The 24,986-nt window shown below is 43.2% G+C and overlaps 1 protein-coding gene across 4 annotated transcripts in view; it reads right to left on the bottom strand.

Annotated features, from left to right (window-relative positions):
* FMNL2 (formin like 2) overlaps nucleotides 1-24,679 on the bottom strand; it is a 307,756-nt gene extending 283,077 nt beyond the window's left edge. For all 4 annotated transcript variants that reach the window (XM_082464960.1, XM_082464962.1, XM_082464959.1 and 1 more), the window contains exon 1: nucleotides 24,132-24,679. In XM_082464960.1, the coding sequence (XP_082321086.1) occupies nucleotides 24,132-24,248 (117 nt within the window). In that variant the 5' untranslated portion in view covers nucleotides 24,249-24,679. The remainder of the gene's footprint in view (nucleotides 1-24,131) is intronic.
* Nucleotides 24,680-24,986: the final 307 nt, after the last annotated feature.

Below are 24,986 nucleotides of genomic sequence, written 5' to 3'. Positions count from 1 at the left end.
CACAAGATACTCTACCCAATGGGCCCAGACCGTTGGCTGTACTAATCATCTTCCAAATTCCCAGGCTCGAGGAAACATGGAGTTATTCTTTTCACTCTACCATCTACCGATCAAGGGTTATGAACCTGGAATCCACAAACCACCAACACTCTATGAATAGGTTTCTGGAACTGCATGTTAATCTTTACTTATAGATATATCTATGGACTTCTCTTGGGCTAAGGATTCACAGCTTTCCTAAGAATGTCAAAGGAGTCCCTGACCCAAGTAAGAACTAATTTGAATCCAAGTCCTTTCTTCTCAGGCCTCCCCTTCTTCACTCTTACAGACTCCTGTCTGGTCTATCTCCACACTCATTCACTGCCTGATTATGGCACAGACTTGTGACTGGGCTTTCTAATTCTGACTTTGTCCACTTTGAGCCATCCTAAGATTGCTCACAGATAACACTATAAAACATAACTTGTATCACAACTTCTCTTGTCATCTCTACAGGCACCCTATGTTCTAGCCATATTAACTACATGCCGTCCCTCAAAACCCACCACACCTCTGTGCCCTTCCCTAGAGTGCCTGCCTCCAGAACTGCTCCCCAACTGTCCCCAACCCCAAGCCATCCAACTCACCATTCACTCTCCAACTCGGGAGTCAACTTTTCTTCAGTTTCTTTGCTACTTCCTTGTCGATCTCTGCCCCCAAAGACCATACACTGCCTCCGGACTGCCATCTAATAACTATTTTTATTACAGTATTTAGAATATATAAGTACATTGTCTTTTCATCTCTGTATACTCCAGTATAATGCCCAGCACACCATGGCCACCCAATAAATCCTCCCTGATGAATAAATCACATGTTATGTGCTGGGCACATAGTAGGTGTGCAATACCGTATGTGGACTGAAAAGTCTTCAAAAATACTTGTACTTCATTTTATATCTCAATTTTCTGAATCCTTACAGCTTAAATAAAATATTCAGGGTTTGCAGAAGGGATGGTCTAAATGGGAGGAAAAGACCTCTCAATCTCCCAAGAACCTGTTGTTCACAAATGTCACTCAACACGAGAGACAACTTGGAACTCAGTAACAACACAGAAAACAGTCCAGCTAAAAACTTTCTTGAATAAAGCTGGATTTATTTCAGATACTAAACAAAAACATCAATGAAGAAACGCATTTATATAAGATCAAAGTCACAGGCTAATTCCAAGATCTGAGTTAGTCTTCTCTAGTTGCACAATTGACCATTTTGCCAGGAAAAGTACCCAAAATATATCTACATAGACTAATTTATTGGAAATACTTATCATGGAATTGCTTCAGAAATTCTGCCAAATTTGTTCTTGTTGTATTAGATTGTCTCAAGATATATTTTATGTTTAATGTTTTGGTTTAAAAGCCTGGCTCTCTGGACGCTATCATGAGAATGTGCAATGGGAGAACAAGAGAGGCTTAGGACAAAACTGTCAACATTTTCTTTCATTCACCCCTTAGGTTAATCTTCTGTTTAGTAACTCCATGCATATCCTGTAAACCTTTGTAAGGAAAAACAAAGTTGTTGACTGAATTTTAACCTTAATGTTTATGGATCTGGTAAAGACTCCTAAAGGACGTGAAATTTTCACTAAAAATGACCAAACATGGTCTAAATTTCCAAGGAAGCCCATTTTTACCCCCATTTCTGCCTTCCCTGGCTAAACTCACTTTTCCATGATTAATACACCTAAAAGGAAAAAGTACCCAAGTAGAGGAGCAGTATCAGGCTCTTCAGGCAACTACCTCATGAGCAACTCATTATTACCCTCAGGCAAATAACCTAGAAAACCCAAGGCTGTGAATTCCAATGAAACAGCATTAAGAACAACAAAGATCAAGAATTAACTCCAAGCTATTTGGGGTCTGCTATGGCAAAATTAACAGTATCGTCTATCAGGTATCAGATACCAAATATAAAACTCAGTCCACCATTGAAGCTATCAAAATATTGACTTTTCAGAAGCATCCAGAATGAGTATTTCCTACAGGCACTTCAGAAACCCTGAGAAATAAAGGTGACAGTTGAGAAGCTGCTGGGATTAGTAAGTATCTTAGTAAAAGCCCCCCAAAAGAAACTCCAAACGGGAACAGCAGAGCCTTATAATTCAGTCTTCCTCCTACACTGAGATTCAAACAGATTCTCAGGAAAGGAAATAACATATAAGAACATTAATATCAACTTCCATTTAGCTATAATTCAAACATCTAGAAATTTGAAACAAAAGGTTTTTAGGATCTGACTTTTCGTGTGTGTGGGTTTTTCTTGGTAACATCTTTACTGACATCAGTCACGTACCACACAATTCATTCATTTAAACTATACAATTCAACAGTTTTTAGTATATTCAAGAGTTGTGCAACCATCACCACAATCAATTGTAGAACACTGTTATCACCTCCACAGGAAACCTTGTCCCCTGTAGCTGTGGCCCACCATAACACCGCCCTCCCAGGCCGCCACCTCGCCCAGCCCTAAGCAACCACTAACCCACTTTCTGACTCTATAGACTTGCCTATTACAGGCATTTCCTACAAATGGAATTCTATGACAGGTGGTCCTTTGTGGCTGGCTTCTTGGACTCTGCATAGTGTTTCCTTGGTTCATCCATGTTGCAGCATGATCAATACGTCAATTTTTTTTACAGCCAAATAATATTCCACTGTACGGATATCCCACATTTTATATCTCCGTTCATCAGCAGAGGAGACTCTAACTTTGAAAGCAATGTTAAACTAAGCAATAACTTAGTAAGTGAAATTTTGTCAATGAGGGGGTTTCCTGAAGTCAGAATAGGCTTAGCTTCAGACACAATTAATCATAATCAATTATTGAAGATTATGACTCAAAGCACCACAGGCTGCTCAGTACCTCCTATATCACTAAAAAAAAAAAAAAAAAAAAAAAAAGGGGGGGCTTCCCTGGTGGCGCAGTGGTTGAGAGTCTGCCTGCCAATGCAGGGGACACGGGTTCGAGCCCTGGTCCGGGAGGAACCCACATGCCGCGGAGCAGCTGGGCCCGTGAGCCACAATTACTGAGCCTGCACCTCTGGAGCCTGTGCTCCGCAACAAGAGAGGCCGCGATAGTGAGAGGCCCGTGCATCGCGATGAGGAGTGGCCCCCGCTTGCCACAACTAGAGAAAGCCCTCGCACAGAAACGAAGACCCAACACAGCCATAAATAAATAAATAAACAAACAAACAAATAAATAAATAATTTAAAAAAAAAAAAAGAGTAAACCACCAAACAGAATTCATTAGAAGCAGAGACAACGGAGTCCATTTTACTCCTAGTTTCCTTCGCTGTAAAATATCCCAAATGACTGCAGTCAGAATTAAAATTCCCTTCCGGAGTTAGCTCATTTTACCTGCTACTGAGAAAGAAAATGAAGCCCAGGAAAGAAAAGTGATTTAAAGGTTACAGCAACAATTAGTGGCAAAGTTAAAAGTCAAATCTAATTCTCCTAATGCCCGTTTTATTTTTAACACCCTGAACTGCCTCTCTAAACTGTATTCAACATCATCCTAAGGAAATGATTTAGACGTATGCCAAGACTCAGCTACATGAATATTCATCACACACCATACAATGAGTGGAATTTAAAAGAGACAGAGACAGACCATCCTGAGGCTCAAACAATAAGCAACTAGTTAAATAAACTGTGACATGCCTATCACCGTAACAGTGTGCAAGCACACAGAAATTCTAAGTAAAGAAAAGATGTTCATGCTGTGGACGCACACAAGAAAACAAACCATACTGGAACAATACACACCAAAGTAGTTAATAGTGCTTATCTCTGGGCAATGGAATTAGAAATGTTTATATTTGTTTATAAACTGCATTTCCTAATCTTCCACATGAGAATGTATTATTTGCATTAGTAGAAAAAAATTACTTTTAAAAGTGTGTAGCATTCACATTGAATGTAAACTGTTATGTTCTATTTGATAACGTTACAGTAACAAGACTTTGGATGTAATTCCTCTCGCCACATGATTACATATAAAAGAATTTCCTTCTACCCGAGGCTCTTTGCAAAATTTATCCCACATCAATGCTCTGAGATGCTAAGAGCAGTATATATTTCTGCTTGCAGATGATGAAGTTAAATTAAATACAGGAGATCTTAGGGATGTGGCTGGCATAGCTGGGATTAAAATCCCTGAGTTTAAGTCTCCGGTCCTCATAGTTAAACTGTGAAACAGAAACCCAGGAAAGGTGATGATTTTTTGAGAATGTTGCTACCTTGTGAGATCTACAAATGTAAAATTTAGGCACACAGAAACAAAATATCAAAGCACCTTCCATTATGATACATTTTCCTACTGAAGTCAAGAGGAGCAGATGTGAATAGCAACACAGACATAATAAATGAGGACAATTATCTATAAAGTTATCAGAAACTTTAAAAGCATACTTGAAAGAAAGCAAAAAATATAGCCCCAGAAATCACCTACAAACAATTTAGCACAGACACCCCAAAAGGCTGACATGTGATTTTGGTTTTTCATTTTTATTTTAGGGGAAGCATTTCACTGACTTAAAATTAAGTCGAAGATATCAAGCTAAATTTCAAACAAAAATGTGCACAACTGTGTTATCATTATCCAGATTCCCATCACATATGCAAAACTAGGAGACATATATCAGAAGTTATCAGAATAAAAAATGTTTCTTTTACTTTGTAAGTACACTATTTTCCAGAGACATGTGTTTCTAGGGGAAAAAAAATGAGGCTACAGATCCAAAGATATTAATATACCTGCTAAAATTAAGGCCTCTTCTCAATACCCTCTTGAGTCTTAATTCTTCTCCACTGTTTATTATGCAGTCAAAAATTTTATAAAGCAAATGTTTCCAATCTCAGCATAACCACAAGGAATAGATATTGGCAACTCATCAAGGACCTAAGGAAGAGACTAAAGATCAAATCTAAAGAGCAAACAGGGCTTCCCTGGTGGCGCAGTGGTTGAGAATCCGCCTGCCAATGCAGGGGACACGGGTTCGAGCCCTGGTCCGGGAAGATCCCACATGCCACGGAGCAACTAAGCCCGTGAGCCACAACTACTGAGCCTGTGCTCTAGAGCCCGCGAGCCACAACTACTGAGCCCACGTGCCACAACTACTGAAGCCCGCGCGCCTAGAGCCCGTGCTCCGCAACAAGAGAAGCCACCGCAATGAGAAGCCCGAGCACCGCAACGAAGAGTAGCCCCCGCTCGCCGCAACTAGAGAAAGCCCGCGTGCAGCAACAAAGACCCAATGCAGCCAAAAATAAAAAATAAATAAATAAATAAAGAGCAAACAATTTCTTCGGTGTGGGCTTTAATGAGGTAAGGAGGTTAAATGATACCTGACCAGGTTGCTTCAGTATTGTATTACAAACAATTTCTGGAATTTAATTATCACATAACAGATCTTTTCCATCTAAAATAAGACAACCATGTTTCAAAAGAATAGAGTGGTATAAAAACTGGAAAATAATTGTTATTATTTTTATTTTTATTATTATTATATTTATTATTATTATTATTATAAAATAATTGTTTTTTTATTTGGATGTATAGAACTTGTATATATCAGGTCATGAACGTAAAATGTATTGTAGCTTCAGTTGCAGTCAAAAGTTAGAAAGACAATGATTCAAAGAATAAACTTAACTCTTTCAGAGTCGGCCATGAACATTTACTTTCAGAAGATAAAGTATAGATGATTTATTAATACGAAAAAAGTCACTGATTCTACGAAATGACATCAATTGTTCTCATTCACCTTACTGTGAACTGAATCTCACTCAGTTCATTCGCCTTCCTAGGAACAAGTGAGATCTCTCTGAAGAATGGTGATGCTATTGGTGGCTTATAGAACCCCCTTTATTATGCGTTAGTTGCGGTTTCTCCTTACTGATAATGAGAAATTAACACGAACAGTGGCATTCCTTTTCAATAAGCAGTCCTTTGGGTTCACTGCCTGCAGCTTGTTATTGAGGGATGGCACCTTCGTAAGGGATATCTACTCCAGGCCCACTCCATCCTCACCCCTAATTCTCCACCTTCACCAAGAGCGTACAGAGCAGAATAGCTGAATGTGTGCTATGGAGACAAGAGCGCCTAGTTCAAATCATGCTCAACCACTTATTAGGTAAATTATTAAAATACCACAGGATGATTCTCAGAAATACACATGGAGCACTCACAGAGGGCTTGGCCCATAGAAAGCCCTCAAACAGTGGCACAAATTATCATTGCAGCTCTTGTAGAAGGAATGAAATCCTCACTTGAGCAAATAAGCAAGGTCAAACAGAATGCACAAATTTTCCCCTTCTTCCAAAACTATTCAATGGCTTTGGAAATGGTGATAAAAACAGCTGGATATTAAGAATTCCTCCCACCAAAATCAAAGATGAATTGGAAATTCAGTACTGAAGCCAAGATGGTCCCCTGTACATCCTACAGGGGGTTAGGTTTCTGTCCTACCACTGGTTAGGTTTCTGTGAGCCTCTGGTCACATCAATACATAAAACTGTTAGGTGCGTTTCTGTTTAAAGTTACCGTAATATATATTGTTGATTCATTACCATTGAACTCAACCCAACAGCTCTCTAAGGCATGTCTGAACAGAGCTTATCCAACAAGCATACTTCCTCCATAAGCACACTTCAGTCTGCTTGCGCTCAGGAACACCAGCACTCCGGCTGGAGGACATTTTACACAGCAAAATCACCAACAAAACACACAAAAATGTGAAAAACATTGCACTAAACAGAACTCGAAAGGCCACTCGTAGACAGAGAGCAAAAACAAGAAGCAGAATGTCAACTGTTCAACCTCAGCTGGGAAATTGCTCATCGGTTGACTCAAATTTTTCACCATCCTGTGATCCATGAATGACCACAAAAGCGCCACAGTACTGACTTTGGGATTATAAATAAGTGTTTATCAAATAGGCAAATTTTCCAATCTAGAATCCACGAATAATGAGGACCAACAGTAAATAATTTATGGTACATTCATTCAATGAATATGACTCAAAAGTTAATTGACCTAGAGCTACATGCATCAACATGAATACTTCTCCAACCAAATGCATAAAGATTCAAAAGGACACATGGGTTATGATACCATTTCTATAAATTCAAACAATTGGAATTTATTCTTGCCAAATGTGCATAGGAAGGACACATGCCAATTCAGGGTATGTTTCCTCTGAAGAGGGAAGGAAGGAGATGAGGAGAGAGAAGCTTGGACTGTATTTCTTCAGGTCTTTGGGTATTTCATCCTACTATTCAGTAATGTTGGGACTATTTCATTAAGAACATACCCATTAGGACTATTTCTCATAGTGAAGTACACATAATGCAAAGTACACATGCACTGCACAGCATTAAACTGCGTGGAAGGAGATTTCTGCATGAAACTGCAGCACATATTTGGAGCAGTGATGCAAACCACTTAACAGCAGGATAGATGACAACGATTACAAGGGTCTGTTTGCACAGAAGGAAAGGATGCCTGTAAGAGACAGAGATGAAAAGGAGAGAGACAAAGGGTCAGAGTTTTATTTCTGGATACACCCTGTATATCTGCTGCTCCTTTGAAGTGCACGGAGTTTCTTCCCAGGAGGACGACATGCAGTCCAGGGTGGAACAATCCCAAAGCAAGCTTAGTCACCGGGACATCAGGAGAAAAACCTTAAGCCCTAAAAGAATGATTCCTAGCGTAGGGGAGAGGACTTGGGAAGGAAAACTCTTGAATGAAAACTATCATAAGAAGCACAGCTGCAATAGCCAAAGACGGGATGACCCATCAGAGTCTTATTTTCATTGGGATAAAGCAGTGGTTTTCTGGGGGGGGGGGATGATGGACAAGACATCATCTAACTCCCAATTCTGTTTCTGCTCAAGAAAAAACTAAATGTTTGTGATGCTATTATGTTTCATTTATAATTTTCCTCTTTGTTCACTTCTGGGCAGTTACCATTATGAACATTAGGCTAAAGTCTAGCACTCCGCCAAAAATACCAACATGGTGACTGATGCGTGTTTCAAAAAAGCTGTCAAAGTGGATACTCGAAAAGGAATGAGTCACACGGCTAGGCCGGGCATGCTAATATTTTTGTACCATGTTATAATCCTTTTCATCTGGACCTTCTTAAAGTTGGCTTATTACTTCCTTTCATGCAATCCTAAGCTGACTAAGGGCTACAATAAATGGCCTAAGAAGCCTGACAGATTGGGTTCATACTTTCATTACTAAAATCCAAAAATTAAGCCTATTTGATATGGAAATAGGCCACCAAGAAAAATACGCACATAGCTTCAGCCCACGAGACTTAAGAACCCTCAAGGGTCTGGGAACACAGACAAAGTTATCATACTAGTCTGACAGTTCTATCAAACATTCTTTTATCTCAGTAACTTTAAAAAGTAGAATGCCACTGTAAAATTTAGGGCAAAAGTGACATTTATCAGCTGAGAGAAAAAGAGCAATTTTCCTCACTGGAAAGTGAGGAAGAAAGAAAAATGTGTAAAAGCATCTTCAGAAAATTCTAGGCTCTCATTCCAGGATGGTGGTAGTATATTGATCTGGTTTGGGACTGGCCTCAGTTTCATAAGCTATGTCTGATTCAGCAAGATTTACTGTGTAGAAAATAGATAATCAAATAGATAATAAGGAATCTTCTAGAGAAAAAATACAGCAAGGGGTTACTGGGGTAATGCAATGTGTAATGACTTATGACTTTGTTTCCTAGATGGAGTCAGGTGGCACTGTATTCTTGATTTGAAACAAGGACACAACTTTTATTGGACAATGCTCTTATCTCAAACAGAAGGCCATCTACACAAGTTACACAAATCCTTTTTTTTTGCCACTACTGGAATCAGAATAAAGTCCGAATGACTCCATCCATCCCAGATTGAAGCTGGAGCCAAACAAAACATCAACTGCAGTTTCTTCAAGGCCCAGATGGTCACGACCTTGAACAAAATTCTCATCTGAACTAGCTGCCTAGTGGTCACACGGTAGTATACTGCATGTTGGTCCTCTGCTCCAATTATGAAGATACTAACACCTCCACTGGCTCTGAAATGGAACAATCCAATGCCCTGAAACAACAGGCTTTTTTTTCCTAGAGAGGACAAAACATGCAGGAGTCAGGATAAAATACCCAAGTAGAGGCTGCACACCAATGGACCAGACCTTTAGAAACATTCATTTGTGAAAGAAGGTCAGTAAGTGCAATCTAAGGCGGAAAAGCCAACGTAAGCCATCATCAGTTCAATTCCAGGTGCTCTTCACATTTGTGGCTGATAACGATTTCACTAAAGTCATCCGTGAGATTCACAGGAGCCCTGTTAAGAGTCCGCAGCCTAGCCCCTCAAGTCAGGGCTTTAATAAAGGCAGATTAAAAGGGTACAAAGTAATCAGAGCCCCCACTTTTTGGGAAGTGTGTCCCTGAGTGCCACGACTTTACTGGACTAAGCAATGTCACTTAATATTCACAACAATCCAAAGAGGTAGGTCTGGAGCTCATACAACATGCGTGTCTACCCAGGCTTAGAAAGGTCACCCAACCAGTAAGCAGCAAAATCCTGATTCCAACTCAGGTCTCGTCCCAAAGCCTATGCTCGGAAACAAGCGCTTTTTAAACGAAGCCTTTTTTTTAACAGTTCAGTCAAAGGCCCAATTCTGGGTCCTGATGGTCCAATGCCATCCCTTCCTACGATAAGCTTTGTAGAGAAGGCTGCCAACTTTCTAGCAAAGCGAGCGTAGCGGCCGTTTCCTTGGTTTCCAATGCTTGCAGCCGAGAGGAGGAAGAATCCTAGTCTACTGCTCTTCAGAGTAGGATCCTCTACCACCTTAAAGGTTGTCCCTGGGAATTAGGACTTTCTACCAGATTCTTCCAAGTGGTTGGCACGCTTACACACACCTGAATCTTTAAGCATTCAGGCACAGAACAGAATTCATTTCGTCTGTGCTTTATGAATTACGACTTTTGGCCTTATTAATTACGACTTTTGGCCATATTAATTAATTAATTTAATTGGCCAATTAAATCTTGTCAAGATTTATCAGCTTACCTGAAATGTTACAAGACTAACCTTAACATGCCCTTCTACAGCCCATTATATACACAGCACATACGTATATGATAAATGCTTTTTAAAAAGGCTATTATTTTCATTTTCTTGCCTATCTCTCCCACTAGGCAGTTAATCCTCAAAGGCAGAGATGATGCTTCATGCATCTTTGTGTCCCAGCATCTTAACAGTGCCTGCCTTAGAGCACACACCCAAACAAAACATTTGTTGAATGAATGAATGGGATTGCATGGGCTCTGTTTATTAAAAATAAGCAACCCCCCCAACATAAAGCCTACCAATACAAGATAATAAGGGTTGTTCCCTCACAAGGAAGTCCAAGTCTGTGGGTTATCACTGAGGGCTGATCAAAAGGCTTATTCCACAGCCTTCAAGCTGTAACAACACAGCCATTTTACTAGGGAGATTTTTAAAAAAAAAAACAAAGGTTCAGAGACAGTTGTCTGAAAGAGAGCCTTCAGAAAGCCTTCAGAGGACAACTGTTATTAGAAAAGGCCAATTTGATCACAAGCTGACTTGGTTGGCCTTTACTATTTCAACAGTGGACCAGTGGCTTATTCATCCAGTTCTTATTTTATCTTCAATTTTTTTTTTTTTTTTTTTTTGAAGGACATATAGTTACTGTTGGTTCTGGGTATATACGAACAAAATTAAAACAGCCTGAAAAGTTACTGAACTTATCCTCACAGGGCTTGCAATTTACTCTGAACCACTATGTTTATACGTATCATATTTGTATTGTATTCTCCTAGCCGAGAGTCAAAACAGTATGTTAGGAGCACAGCTTTAGAGTCAGCAAAGTTTGATTTTCAGCTCCAGTACCTCCTAGAAATGTGAGTCCTCAGGCAAGTTCCTTTACACTTCTGGAATCCTGAGTTCCTCCTAGATGAAACAGGGGTGATCCTTACCTTTCAGGTGTCCTGAGTCACCTTTCGTGTTTACGGAAATGATTAAAGAAATGCACGATAAGTGACCTCTACTGTTCCTACTGCTGTCCGTGCATCCAACCCCCATTTAACTTGAGGCCTGCCTTAAGATCCTCGCAAGAAACAAATTCAGTGATATGTATTAAAAGGCTTAACGTGATACTGAATGGAGTAAACCTAAGGCAAGAAGAAGGTAGTGTTCGCACCCATTTTCCGGTCACCGCTGGAGGTTTGAGAGCCAAATGGTTGGGATATCCTGACATCTGCACAGAGACTTTTCTTCTGTGGCTGCTCTTTTAGTCAAGCTCAGAGGTTTTTAAACTTTAACACGCCTGAGAATTACTTTCTAGGGTTGTTCATCCGGAATTGTGCATACTGCACCTTTATGAGCAACTTAAGGGACTTCAGGGATAATTTTATCTAAAACAACTTTTATCTTATTCTTAACTTCTGATTCAAACCTCTATATAAAATTCTCATATGCCCCTTAAAATTAAAAAAAAAAAAATTAAGGAAAGAAAGAAAAAGGGGAAAGATCTGAGCAACAAGCTAGTAGCAAGTTATAACAAAGAAGTGTCTTTTCAACCAATGGCTTCAAGTAGATAAAATGGGCCATTCCAAGTACTGGATGCCTTCAGAGAGCCTTTACTTAGAAGGGCACTGCTACACTAATCAAATACTCCATTCCCCAACTGGATGTCTCATGGGTCCAGAACAGTGACAAGACTGCAATTTGCTAAAAATCTTTTGAATTCAACAAGTGGCAGAGCTGTGACTACACAGAGCCACTTACAAGAAACAGCTCTGCTATGACAAAGGAAACAGACTCCTGCACCCCCAGTCCCAGCCTCCTCCAGGCTTCCCCATAGGTGAAGTCTGAAGCCTTCGGGGCTGAGGACATCCCCCGTGCTGTTCCCTTCAGTTGCTCCGGGGTCCAAGGAATCCCATCCTGGCCCAGCAGGGGAGAAACAAATCAAGCCCTGGTTACTATTGCTTGAGGGCTCTTACCTGCCTGCTCCCCATCACTCAGATCTTAAATGAGAGCCATCACCTCACACTGTCCTATTTTATTCTCCTCACAGCACTTGCCCGCATTGGAAATCCAGGTCCATTTCATGTCTGGCTCCGCCCCCCCCCACTCCCTCCCACCGCTGGAATGTAAGCTCCTTGAGGGCAGATGACTGGTGGGCCTCATGCAGCACCACATGCTCCAGTGCCCATGACACTGCCCGGCACACAGTAACTGCTAGATAAACATTCTGGACTGTTTGATTAAAGTATAAGCCCTTCTTAAGCAGTGACAAGTGAGTAAAACTGTACAATGCAGAATAAGAAGTGCAGTCTAGCAGTGATTGGGACCAAGCTGGCATCGCTCTACTTCCTATTCCAAGGAAGCCGTTTCTGAACACTCAAAATACACAAATGACACTTTCTCTCTGAACCCTCAGAGTTTGGTATATTTATCACTATATTGATGCAAGACTCACAACGGATAGCCATTGTGTGAATGAATTTAGTCTAGAGGGTATATGAAGAACAAAGAACAAAAAGCCAACATTTAATGACATCTTATAACTAACTTGAAAGTATACACAGTGCAGAAGAAACAAGTGAGTTCTCTCATCGGACAGGCCTGGATTCAAATCCTGCCTCCATCCTTTGGGAGCAGCTACCTTACCGCTCTAAGCCCCACCGCCACATTTGGAAAAGGAAGATAGTATCTTCCTCCGAGGGTGGCCAAGAGCAAAGATAATGCTTATAAAGCACAGAAAACATAAACAGTGTCTTATTTGACACTGGAATGCCCCTGGAGTTTTAGTGACCGAGGACCTAGCATGGGCTCACCAACCTCACCACCTCCTTCTGTAACTTCAAGCCACATACCTTCAGACCCTATGTGCCTCATTTATTAAGAACTCTTAGAATCACAAAAGATCATTTGCAAGCACGTTGCAAACAGCAAGGCACTAAAATGTCAAAATAAGGAATGCTGGTCACTGAAACCTGCCTCACTCCCAATAACAAAGGGACTATCGTGAAGGATGTTTTACTTTACGAAAACCCCATGGTACAGTGCTACCGCTCACTCACTTGATGACAGCACATCATGACACACCAATCTGGCTTAGTGACAGTGAAAAACCACGCATTTCCTTTGGCCACTTCCACTGCCCTCTCCCTCTTCTCCTAATTCACCAGTTTTCCATAAGGAGTCAGGCAATAGCACGATTCCAACGTATTATCTCTGAATGCTTAGTGTTCTTGGGCACCTACTAAAGTCAAGTGATATGGGGAATACCAAGGTGAGTGACAAACTGCGACAAAGTGTCATTTCAACACAAAGGCAAGCTATGTGCAATTAACAGTCAGCCCAGAATGACCAGTTAGATAGGTTCTTGGAGCAGCTACTCAATTCCCGGGCCTGTTTCAGGGGGCACCATTCTCTGATCAAGTCATTAATTATCTGCTAAGACCCGTCCCTGGGCCAAGCACTGTGCTGGATAAGGAGAAGCTGCCAGGGCCTTTAAGGTGTGATCCTTACCTTCCAGGAGCCCACAGTGCAAACTGGCAAATAAAACAGGGACATAGGGGCTTCCCTGGTGGCGCAGTGGTTGAGAAGCTGCCTGCCAATGCAGGGGACACGGGTTCGAGCCCTGGTCTGGGAAGATCCCACATGCCACCTAGCAACTAAGCCCGTGAGCCACAACTACTGAGCCTGCGCGTCTGGAGCCTGTGCTCCGCAACGGGAGAGGCCGCGACAGTGAGAGGCCCGCGCACCGCGATGAAGAGTGGCCCCCGCTCTCCGCAACTGGAGAAAGCCCTCGCGCAGAAACGAAGACCCAACACAGCCAAAAATAAATTAATTAATTACAAAAACAAAAACAAAAAAAACAGGGATATAAACAGAGGGCTGACAGTGTAATGAGTGACTACAAAGCGATACATAAAAGCATCCCCTTATTTTATACTCACACCTCCCACAAGGTGATATTTAATCCAGGGCCTCATGAGTAAGAGAAATAATTCATACTATAAAGAGATCAAAGAAGAGTCGTTTTTCCCACCTCCTCCAAGCCGACGTGGGTCTGCAAGGACACAAGAAAAAAGTGGGATTTCAGAAGAGCCTTGAAGGCTGGATATAAGTTCAATAAGCAGAGAAGCCAAGGGAGCACATCATATGTAAGAGAATCACGTGAGAAAAGGCATAGTGGAGGGAAAGTACAAGCCTGCTCTGTGGACAGAGATAAAGCAATCTCCACGTCGGGGCACAGGAAGGAAACAGAAAAGAAGATGGGTCTGGCCAGACTGTGGACGGCTTCAATGAGAAAGCGGGTGGAGGGTAGGGGGGTGTACAGAAGTTACAGAGGAGACGATGGAAGGTAAACCATTAACAACAAACACAGCCAAAGAGCCTCTCAAACTGGATCGACATCTGCAGTAATGTAACAGGGCTTTGATGGGCCAATGGAACCAGAAGATGAAATTTACAATCTTATACTTTTTAATATTTCAAAAGAATCATCAAGGTGACAAAACCTAAAGGCTGAAACTTAGGTGTAAAAGGGAATACACAAAACCTGTGCCCTATGCCAAGTACTGAAACCCAAAAGGGCCAATGCTCATTGTCAACTGCGGAAATCCCTCCCCGCTTCACGCTTTATTCTAGGAACACAAATCAAAATATGTTCTTCTCACTATTATGAAAAACAGAGATACTCTACAAATACAAAAAAATACCATTAGGGTTATCAATGATGATGTAACTAAAAGCAGCAGTATGCTGCTGTAATGTCAATATTTCCTAACGGTTAGGCCTCCTCAGACTGAGGAAATCTCTGGAAGGAAGTGGTGGAAACCTCACGGTTAGAATCATTTAGCATCAGACCACAAGGCACAATCCTGTGGCCTATTTTCTTCCACGTAAGTCGGGCCACTTGGAAAGTAAGTGCAGGGGAGCAACTACAGCTGGGGAGGCAAGGAGCCAAGTGAACCCATGTTTGCAGAAAAACAGGGAGATTGAGATTCTGATTCCTGAACTCGGGGCTGGTTACAGCAGTGTGCTCAGGTTGTGACAGTCCATCAGGCTGTACACTTACGATACGGGCCCATTTCTGTTTGTATATTATTTGTCAGTTAAAACAACTTTAAGGATAATTAGGAGATATCATCCCAGAGAACAAAAAGAGGAATTTTTAAATTTCTCCATTATCGATAGAAAAATTAAGGGAACTTCTGACAATTATTGGCGAAACAAAATAGAGATGTCTAATGTTAAAGAATTACTCCATTAAATGAAGACCACGACCTGGTAAATTCACAGGTGATCTGAAGATTTCTAATCCAAATACATGCTTTCCAAAAAGCCTATCCCGAGACACAAAACTTTTACAGCGAAAGGACACTGAAGAAGCTGAACACTGGCAGGCTGAATGGTTCCACAAACCCAGGAGGCCACACAGTTCTAAATGGTCTCTCCAGGTTTGCATCTAGATGGCCTGATTAGTTGGCAATAGCATCATGATTTTGTGTTAGGCCCGGGGAATCACCAATTCCAAGTTTATAGCATCCTAGTCCCAAGACATCTGGACTGAATTGGCTTCCTAGGTTCATCAGGCAGAAGTCCTTGGGGATAAAGAATCCTAATTAGTCAAGATTGTCACTAAAGAGGAAAAGCTTCCTTAGAAGAACCATAAGGCTAACCATATTGGGGACTGAGAGGGCCAGAACTCAAAGTGACCTACAAAGCTATTCACAGGATTCATCACCTTTCCATGTAGGTTCCCCAGCTTTCACAAATAAGACATTTAGTGGTACTGAATTCACAGAGCAATGTTGCCATGGTGCAGGTCCAATCATGTTCTATCCAACTTCTCATACTATTAGTTATCCTAAGGCTTCCTTCTATACACACACACACACACACACACACACACACACACACACACAAAGATCACTGTTCACTGAAGGCAGATGAGATTATTTTCAATCTTTCTGCCACTGTAAAAGTCATCTTCTTAACCTTCTCCACCAAAGTAAAACTCCATTATTCTTTAATATTCCCATCTAAATCCATGCCTTCTTTTGCCCTGTCCCAATTACTAGAAAGTTTCATCTGCTCATAAACCAACTACCTACATTTCCTAGAAAGATTTATATTTCTAGATGAAAATGAGACAATAATTGCTGCTATCCTCTCAGTTCAGAAAACCACATATGCTGTCCCTCTAACCCCAAACCACAAATGTTAAAGATTATGAATAAGGGGAATGTCTATTTGCTTATAACTATTAAAGGAATAACCAGAGTCTTGCACTGAGAACAATCAGCTCATTCTTGACCTAGCAACCTATTTATCTTTCTATTCTCAAAGCTAATTGCTCATATAAGCATGCCAATTTGCCTTGATTATAGGATTCTTAATAAATGAATGTTGTTTACATTTCACAAGTGTATTTGAATTTCACTCCGGGAAGCCAAGCTCATCGAGTCTTTGTAAGTGGTAAAACCAGAGATCAAAGCAAAAGGCCTGCACTGAACCAACAGTTAGGCTTGAGAATAGAGGCCTAAGCAAAAATACAAGTGATTTATTGATTGTTCTGCCCCAGAAGTACATTTCAGGGCCACTGATCACTCTTTAGCTATAATATATAGAACTTTCTCTGCAAATTTTCATTATGGTCATTTCTTAAATGCATAGTTAAATAAATCTAACATTCATCAGGCTTTGATCCATCTCTTCTGTATTTCTCATCTTGGTGCTTTTGGTTGGATCAAATGTCCTTAAGAGTTTTTTTTTTTTTTTTTTTAACCCTTCTCAACTTTGCTTAATTTCTCTAAATTTGTGCTGTGGTTTTAACTCTTATGCTTGGTCTTTGGGGCAGGTAGGGAAAGGGGAAAAACTGCTCTAGCACGTGGCTTCTCAATCATCAATCATGGCTGCTCGCTCACATCTCCTAAGGAGCTTTAAAATATCCTGATGCCCAGGTCACACTCCAGACAAACTTTATCAGAATCTCTGGAGTGGGACCCAAACATCTGTTTTTGAGGGTTCCAGGTGATGCTGATATGCAGCCCAGTTTGAGAAGAACCACTTTAGCCTGTTAATCCCTTCGGCACCTACCTGAATAAAGTGCTCAGCCAAACTTCCACGGGAAAAAGAAAAACAAAAGAGAAGGCAGGTTCCTGAGCAAATCCTCAACTCAAGGCAGGACCTGAGATAGGTGACTGACCAGCACGGGGCAAGGGGCCAAAGTGTGAACGACTTGACACCTTTCCCAAAGCCAACAAGTTTTTAGGATAAACCAGGCCAGGCGCACCATCTACCATATGGAAGTCAATCAAGGGAGATTACCCCTGGAGATAGCAAGGTGTAAACACCTCAAAGTTTTCAGCTTCTGTGGCGATGGATGCAGCAGCTTATCAATGCAACAAAGCTTCTTCAGCAAAGAACAAAAGTGGACTATGGTTACACGTGAAATAAGAGTCACTGAAGTCAGTTCCAGGCGGCACAAGAATGCTGAAGATGTGACCAGGGGAACAGCTTTGGTGTGCCCTAGAAACTACAAAAAGTTTGTCATAAGGGGCCAGACCATGAGCTCTGATGCCACTGGTCATGTTTCCTTGGTCAGTTTTTTAAGAGTGTGAAAAGAAAGTCCACTGCTATCTGTTTACAACATATACCACCATACCTCCGAGTAGGGAGTTAGCGTTTCCCAATTTAGGGATTCTGAGCCATCCTGGTCCACATTTGTGGGCCTCGGTTGAATCACAGTTCATGAAACAGCTCTCTGACCTACCAGCTCTTCCCTAGACATCCCTTCCAAATTATATCCACCAGAAACTGCACAGTCCTTGGTGTTGTGTTGAAAGGACGGGGTGGGGGGGAGGCGGTAAGGGGTGTTGGAGAAGAGGATGCGGTGACTGGGGAGGGAAGATCACCCTGCAGTCTGAGCAGACACCATCTTAAAGGGAAGACAAGAGATGAGTTACCTCTGCCTGCAGTGTTCAAGTAGGTGAGAACCAAGAAGGTGCATGAGCCTGTCTACAGAAACCAGGTCCCCCGAAGTCTACAGATATACTTCCTGCAACGGAGGAAGGTAGGAAAGGTCCCCCCACTGTAGAGTGGAAGAGCCACTCTACAAGAGCGGGTCCACCAAGCAGCGGCACAGCTGGGAACCCACCCTCCCTTCTAAGCAATTCCAGTCTGTTCTTTTATAGGGATTCACTGCCTTGTTTCTAAGAGCAGTCCAGGTACCAGTGCTCTCTTGCAATGGAGAGAGTGTCTTCTGGAATCAGTGCCTCTTTAATTAGCCACTTTTTTTAATATTACTTGCTCAGATACAAGGGCCAGGGAGCCCACTTCACCTTGTCCTTATTCCCCAAGCCTTAAGGATGAAAAAGAAGAGCACAGTTCATGAAGACCAAGTCCTTCAGGCAACAGTTTTTGTAAAGTCGAATAAATTTCCAGAACAAGCATGAGCCTACACTACTTTTTCTCTTCCTTGAGCCCAGGAGGAGCCTCCAAGGAGACCCTTCCCCATTCTCAGGCGCTATAACTCTTTTTCCAAAACCCGCATGTGGCAGACTCACCTCAAGAAAAGGCACCGTGCAAGCCATGAACTTGCCGGATCCTGGGCTTAGAAAGACCTTCCAATTATCAGCATTTTTCATACAACTTCTGTCTAAGCAACTCTAATGGAAAGCTCAGTCTCCATTTTTTGACAACTCTAAATATTAGAACACTTTTTCCTTGTGCTTATGTGACTTTCAGTCACTGACCCTGGAAATTCTACTCTCTAGATCAGACAGATACAGCTACACACTTTTCTACACAAAACATCTTCAAGACGAGAAGTTGGCTAATGGCTCACAATATATCACATTCCAGAAGTTTTACACTTCCAGGTGCTATGATTTCAAAAATCTCATGACTATCCTAACAGTTCTGTCAAACTGTATTCCCATTTACAGAGGAAGAAAACCGAGGGTCACAGGAAAGAGTTGCCCAAGTTGATGCAGATTATGATTCTAGAAACTAGGTCTCCCGCTCCTGGAGTCAATGCTGTTTGCTAAATGAAAGGCCACAGGTGAAAGTAATTCTTATCACTTAAGGGCATGCATACCTTCCCTCCCCCGCATCTCATCTGTTTACACGGCTGCCTGTCTCTCAATGGAGCCAAGCATTTGCAATTCAGAGAATAGCCTTTGATCAACTTCTATCCTAAATACCCAAATATATCTTCACACTTTTTATTGGTATTATTAGGGGGGAAATGCACCCTGATAATGATGAAAGCCACCGTCCTAAGCATATATTCCCACTCTGGAGAGTAAAACAACTCAGGGGTTACTGCCTAGATGAGACTGTAACAGCCCAAAGCGCAACACTCCATCCATCCCCCTTCTCCATCTCCCTTCCCCCTCAACTAGAGAAAAGTGAGAAAACAAATCAGCGCGCACCTGATGACGACCTAACTACACACCTACCCATCCAACTGCTCAGCAGACTTCATGGCAAAGGCTCTCCTTGGAAATGGTTGAAAGGGAACAACACCTTGCAGAGGGAAATAGATTTAAATGTGAAAACTTGACCTTCCTCGTCCTTTTCACAAGTAATTACATTTGGAGCTTGTGCACTATACTGACGGGTTGTCTCTCCCCTCTGATGTGGAAAACCTGGACTTCCCAACCAAGGTAGTTCAAGATTGCCTTGAAAGGAAAAACTGAAGAGTACACTTTTGGACCAAATCAATATTTAACTCCATGCCTGAAAATAGAACAGCACAGTGAAGATGCCAAAACGGATGTCATCTAAAGAGAAACATCAAGTACAGTGCACTTGGGTCGCTTCGAAGAAATTTCTGCCAGCTTTATAGTTTGAAACTTGCACTTACCAGATTTAGAATTTTTTTTTAAACAGCTTTATTGCTAGTCCCAGACCTTTTTTTTTTTTCTTTCAGTCTTTCTTTCCAGTTCTAAGCCTAAGGAAGCATAATATAATGGGGGCGGGTGGGGGGTAGGGGAGGAGATCTCCAAATCTGGTTAAAAACCCTAGACTGGTTATCTAATAACTGCACGGCCTCAGGAGACTTAGGGAATCTTTATTTCCTCATCTATAATGTTACTGATAGCTGGAGTTACTGTGAGGATTAAATGAGAACATGGACGCATAGGGCATACTCATAGTAGATGCTCAGAAAATGTTCCCACTTTTTCCTAAGTACAGTGACTACATTCAACCTCAGGGCAAGAAAAAAAAACTGAAAACTGACTCAAATTAATCAAACACCAAAGTAGTTCCCGGTGTTAAACATAAGATACTACGGCCCTAAACCATCACTTCCTAGTCTTTTTTAATCTGTTTGCAGAGCATCCTGACATCTGCTATCACACAGAAATGGCAGCCAGGATGGGGGGCTTACAATTATCTTTTCCTCTGAAACTCACAAAGGATCCTTAGGACAGCTCCTCGACAATGGGATTGAGGGGCTTACATTTTAAATTGTAAAAAGTGACTGCAAGCCAAAAATTAGTGAACAATATACAGAGCATCTAACGTCCAAAGAGGTATTCTTGGACAAAGACCATCAATTGTTCACCACACCCAAAATCACCTTCATAGCACGATCTTTAAGAATAAAGGACATGGGAGTATTTGTGTGTGTGTGTGTATTCCCAACAATTAGACAATATTTAACAAATACAATGGAGAGCCACTTAGATAATTATAAATGTGTGGGACCCAAAAAACACGGACAAATATTACTTGTAAAATACACAAAATATATACACCTCAAAGGAACAAAGATTGAAGCAGATGAATGAATTTATAATTTATGAAACACTTCCATGGAAGAGTGTAACAGAAACATCCTACACACACAAAGGCATATCACCTTATAGCTCTGATAGGCAGGTCCAAGGATGCAAATAGTTAAGCGTATACAAGGAGTCAATAATCTTTTCCCTTAAATATAAGTTTTATAGTTAACTATTGTAATGATGCTGAAGACAAGTTCAGGGAGGGAGAAGACTCCTCAGGAGAATGAAACTCCTAAGATTTGGATCCAATTTTTACTAGTCATTAATTACAGGAAGTTCAGTAACTCAAATCTCTACTCAAAAATCTCATTTTCTTTCCTATTTAAAAAAGCCTGTTTTTAAAGTCTATCCCCCTCCACTGATCTTTTTTTTTAATTATTTATTTTATTTATGTATTTTGGGCTGCATTGGATCTTCATTGCTGCACGCGGGCTTTATTCAGCAATCTTTTACTCTCTCATCTTTCCATTCATGCCCACTAATTTTTTAGATACATACGGTTTAACTCACGTGGACCGATGGGAGTGGTGGGGGACAGTCATTGAGTAGGTTTCATCTCTTAAGATTTTCCAGAAATAGATGGATTTCTGTCATTTAAAGTTTTATTTACTCTTCCTCAATGCTTTAAATAATCTAGAGCTTGGTGAGGTGAGAGGAATTGTTTTCCATGCCTGAAATGGCCCAATTATTGATGTAAGCCATATTTACAATGTGCTTGTATACTTTCCTGTACAGTATTACTATCCTGTTTTCCTCCCCAAACACTTATATGATCTTTATCATATAGGAAATAAAACTAGTATCAATAATGCCCACAGGATTCCCATTGTCTCAGGGCAGAGAATTCCTCCATATATATATATATACTTTAAACGTTACCACCTATAATCTGTCCTTCAAGCTTGATCTTCAGAGTTAAATGGTTTGATCTATTTCTTAAGCAATTCATGAAGAAAAGCACAGTTGAGAGCATCACATGTACAGCTTTAGAAAAAAACTGACCACAAGAAAAGTCACCATAACTCTGTACTTCTATCAGCCCATAAAGATGATTCCTTTTAACTCCTCCTACAGCTTACTCCAAAGAGCAGCTGGAGCTGACTAGAGAGTGTTACATGAAACACCAAGTCAATCGTCCAAGTGCATCCCTAGCAAGAGGGCCCCCAAGCTGAGACTTTCCCAAAAGCTTTGTTTTAATCCAAAAAAGGTCAGCCTGGTATTTTTTGGTTTTGTTGTTTGTTTGTTTGTTTTGAAAGGCTTAAAATATTGTAAGCAATTAAGAAAGGAACCGCATCCAGTACTTCTGTGTGACACAGTAGAGTAAAAGTAGCCACACGACCAACCACTGCCCCAAAGACCTTGTGATATAGAATCATGAATTTCTACGTACTGAATTTGTGACTTCTAGACTTAATAGTAACACAAACCCACCATGTTAATGATGGGACTTTTTTTCCTAACGAGTAATTCATACCATGTGTCATTAATCAGCAGGGTAACTGAAAGCTCATGCAAAACATGCTATCCCAGTTGAGAATTTAATTGCATTATTGTTATTATCTGGTTTTCCTGTGTCACTGGCCCTCCTACTTCAAGTGTACACACACACACACACACACACACACACACACACCAGCACAGCATGGATGGAAACACAGAAAACCCAGAGCTAGGAGGTAAGAACTAAGTTGTCTGGTAGGAAGAGGATTTTGAATTAAAAAGGTTTGTCCCTGTAAAGACAAGTCAAGTATGCACCCAGGCTGCCTTGAGAAGTAATTAAGCCTATGCTGTTTCATTTCAGAGTGTCTCATTCTCCACAACAGTGGGAGCAGCTGCGGGAGATCACAGACCATGCAAAGCAAGACAGGCAGCCTCATCTATCTCCCGACTGCCACACCAGAGTTTCCAGGTGGTGTGAAAAAGCTTGTGGCCTCTTCTTCCACAGAGCACAAAGCGAATCTGCCATCCAGAACCCCCATATCAAACCAGCCCCTTTTAAAGGCCTGAGGAAAGGCAATTTAAACGTCCCAGTGTTCAGACTCTGGTCGATTCCCAAAGTTGTCAGGTTACATGCCCAAAACCCGCACACAGATGCAAAATTCGACTGACTTCAGCACAAGTTTCTCTTGCTGCCTAGCACTGTAGAATGTAGAGATTACTAGCTAGGAAGAGGCTACAAGTGTAAGTATTAGGAACGCTTCCAATCTCGCCTGTTTCTCTCCCAACACCACTTGAAAGAGGCTAGGACACGAAAAATCGAAGTCTGGGGACCAACTGCAGTACAGACTCTGGCTGGGTCGAGGGGGGAGGCCGCCACACCCTCCTGAGCTCACAGCACTGACAGGCTCTGGCTGGGAAGGGCCCAGAAACTTAGTCCCAGCAGGAAAGGGAGAAAGAAGGGAGTCTTCAATGTCTCAGATTTGCGAAGCTGGAAAGCTAGGAGAAGCGGATTTCGGGAGGGAGTCAGAGACTTGGCTGGGTGTGCGGGGGGAGGGGAGGGGAGGGGTCGCCCCTGGAGTCAGGACAGCTCGCAACACGTCCCCGCAAAACTGCACATTTTTGTGGTTTTAACATTTAAGACCAAAAGGAACGCGCCGAGACGAAGCTTCTCTCTCGCCTGATGTTCCCCTCCTCGCTTAGGGACGAGGGTGCCGCACCGCCGCGCGCGGGTTTCCTTCTCTTTCCCTTTTGGGGGAGCTCCCCTCGGCCAAGCCGCGACGTCCGCCTCCAAGTTCGCCTTCCCGCACAGCGCAGCACAGCGAGGCACCTCTGGCCGGCCACATGCGCCCATCTGCCCCGCACCCCGCAGGACCCGGGCTGGGCGCCCGCTGGACGCCCTCGAGGACTCGAGGTTTGCGCGAATTTTTTCTTCTTAAACAAAAAGCCTCAGCGGCTCCCCGCCCCCTCCTCCCCGGCCCGCGCCACCTTCCCTTCACGCCCACGCCACACCTCCCGGGCACACGCGCTGCGAGGTGCCTCTCCCGCCAGACAATGGGTTCGGGGCCGACCGGCCAGGCAGCCAACCCCGAGCCCCCGGCCCCATCCCAGGACGCCGAGAAGGCTGAGCGCGGGGGGCTCGGAGGAGGGCGGAGAGGAGGCGGGGGAGGCCACAATGGGCGAGGTGGGAGCCTCCCCCTTGGGACAGGAGGCTCGCTCCCGGCGCCGGGAGAAGGGGAGGGGGCGGGGGTCAGCTGCACCGCCTGGTCGGGGCCCCGGGGCCCTGCTCCCGGCCGCCGCCGCGCACTCACCAGCACGATGGCAAATCGCTCCTCCAGTTCACCTGGCTCGGGCATCGGCAGCTTCAAAGGCACGTTGTGCGCCCTGAAATCGGTCTGCTGCGAATCCATGCTCCCGGCGTTGCCCATGTTGGCTGCACACCGGGGCCGGGGGCTGCTCCGGGCCCCTTGCGTCCGCGTCGGAAATCAGAACAGCTCCCGGCGGCCGGCTCCCCCAGCTGGCGCGACCTGCCCGGCTCCCCGCCCTCCGCTGCGCCCCGGCGAGTGTGCAGCGCGCGCCGCTCTCTAGCAGCGCTCCGAGCCAAGCCGCCCCCCGGCCTCCCTCATGCTCCCCGCCGCCCCAGCGCCGCCCCGGCCTCCTTTCCTCGGGAGGGGTCGTCAGGGCGCCGGGCGCCTATCTGCATGTTGCTGCGCTGGCACGCCGCCCCCTGCCAGTAATAGCGGCCAGCGGGCGCGTGGTTGCTCCGACTCAGTCTTTCGCCTGGACCGTGGCCGCCGCTGACACTTCCAGCTCAACGCCGGCGAAGACGACGCTCGCTCCGCCAGCACCTCGAGCAGACAAACGCAGCTCCGCGCTCCCGACACAATGCCCCCTCTCGCCCGGCCCCCGCCCCCGCCCCGGCTCCGCCCATTCGCCCCGTGGACTGCCGGGACCAGTAGTTTCTGCCCAAAGTGTCCGCACTCAGAAACCACGCCGCTCTGGAGGGTCAGGCGGGGTTAGGGCCGCTTGCAGCAAAGACAATCTGTGCACTTCTGGAAAGAGTTTATGTCACTTTTGACCCCCCTCTCCCACTGCAACAGAAGAAATAACTACCTCGTCTACATCGATTCTGACGCTTAGTAGACACATTTGGCAAGTGAATGAAT

Source organism: Balaenoptera physalus, assembly GCF_965194825.1.
Source record: "Balaenoptera physalus genome assembly, chromosome: 6".
Classification (NCBI taxonomy): Eukaryota; Metazoa; Chordata; class Mammalia; order Artiodactyla; family Balaenopteridae; genus Balaenoptera; species Balaenoptera physalus.
Note: the sequence above shows the minus strand (reverse complement) of the source record. Positions and strands in the feature narration are given on the sequence as shown.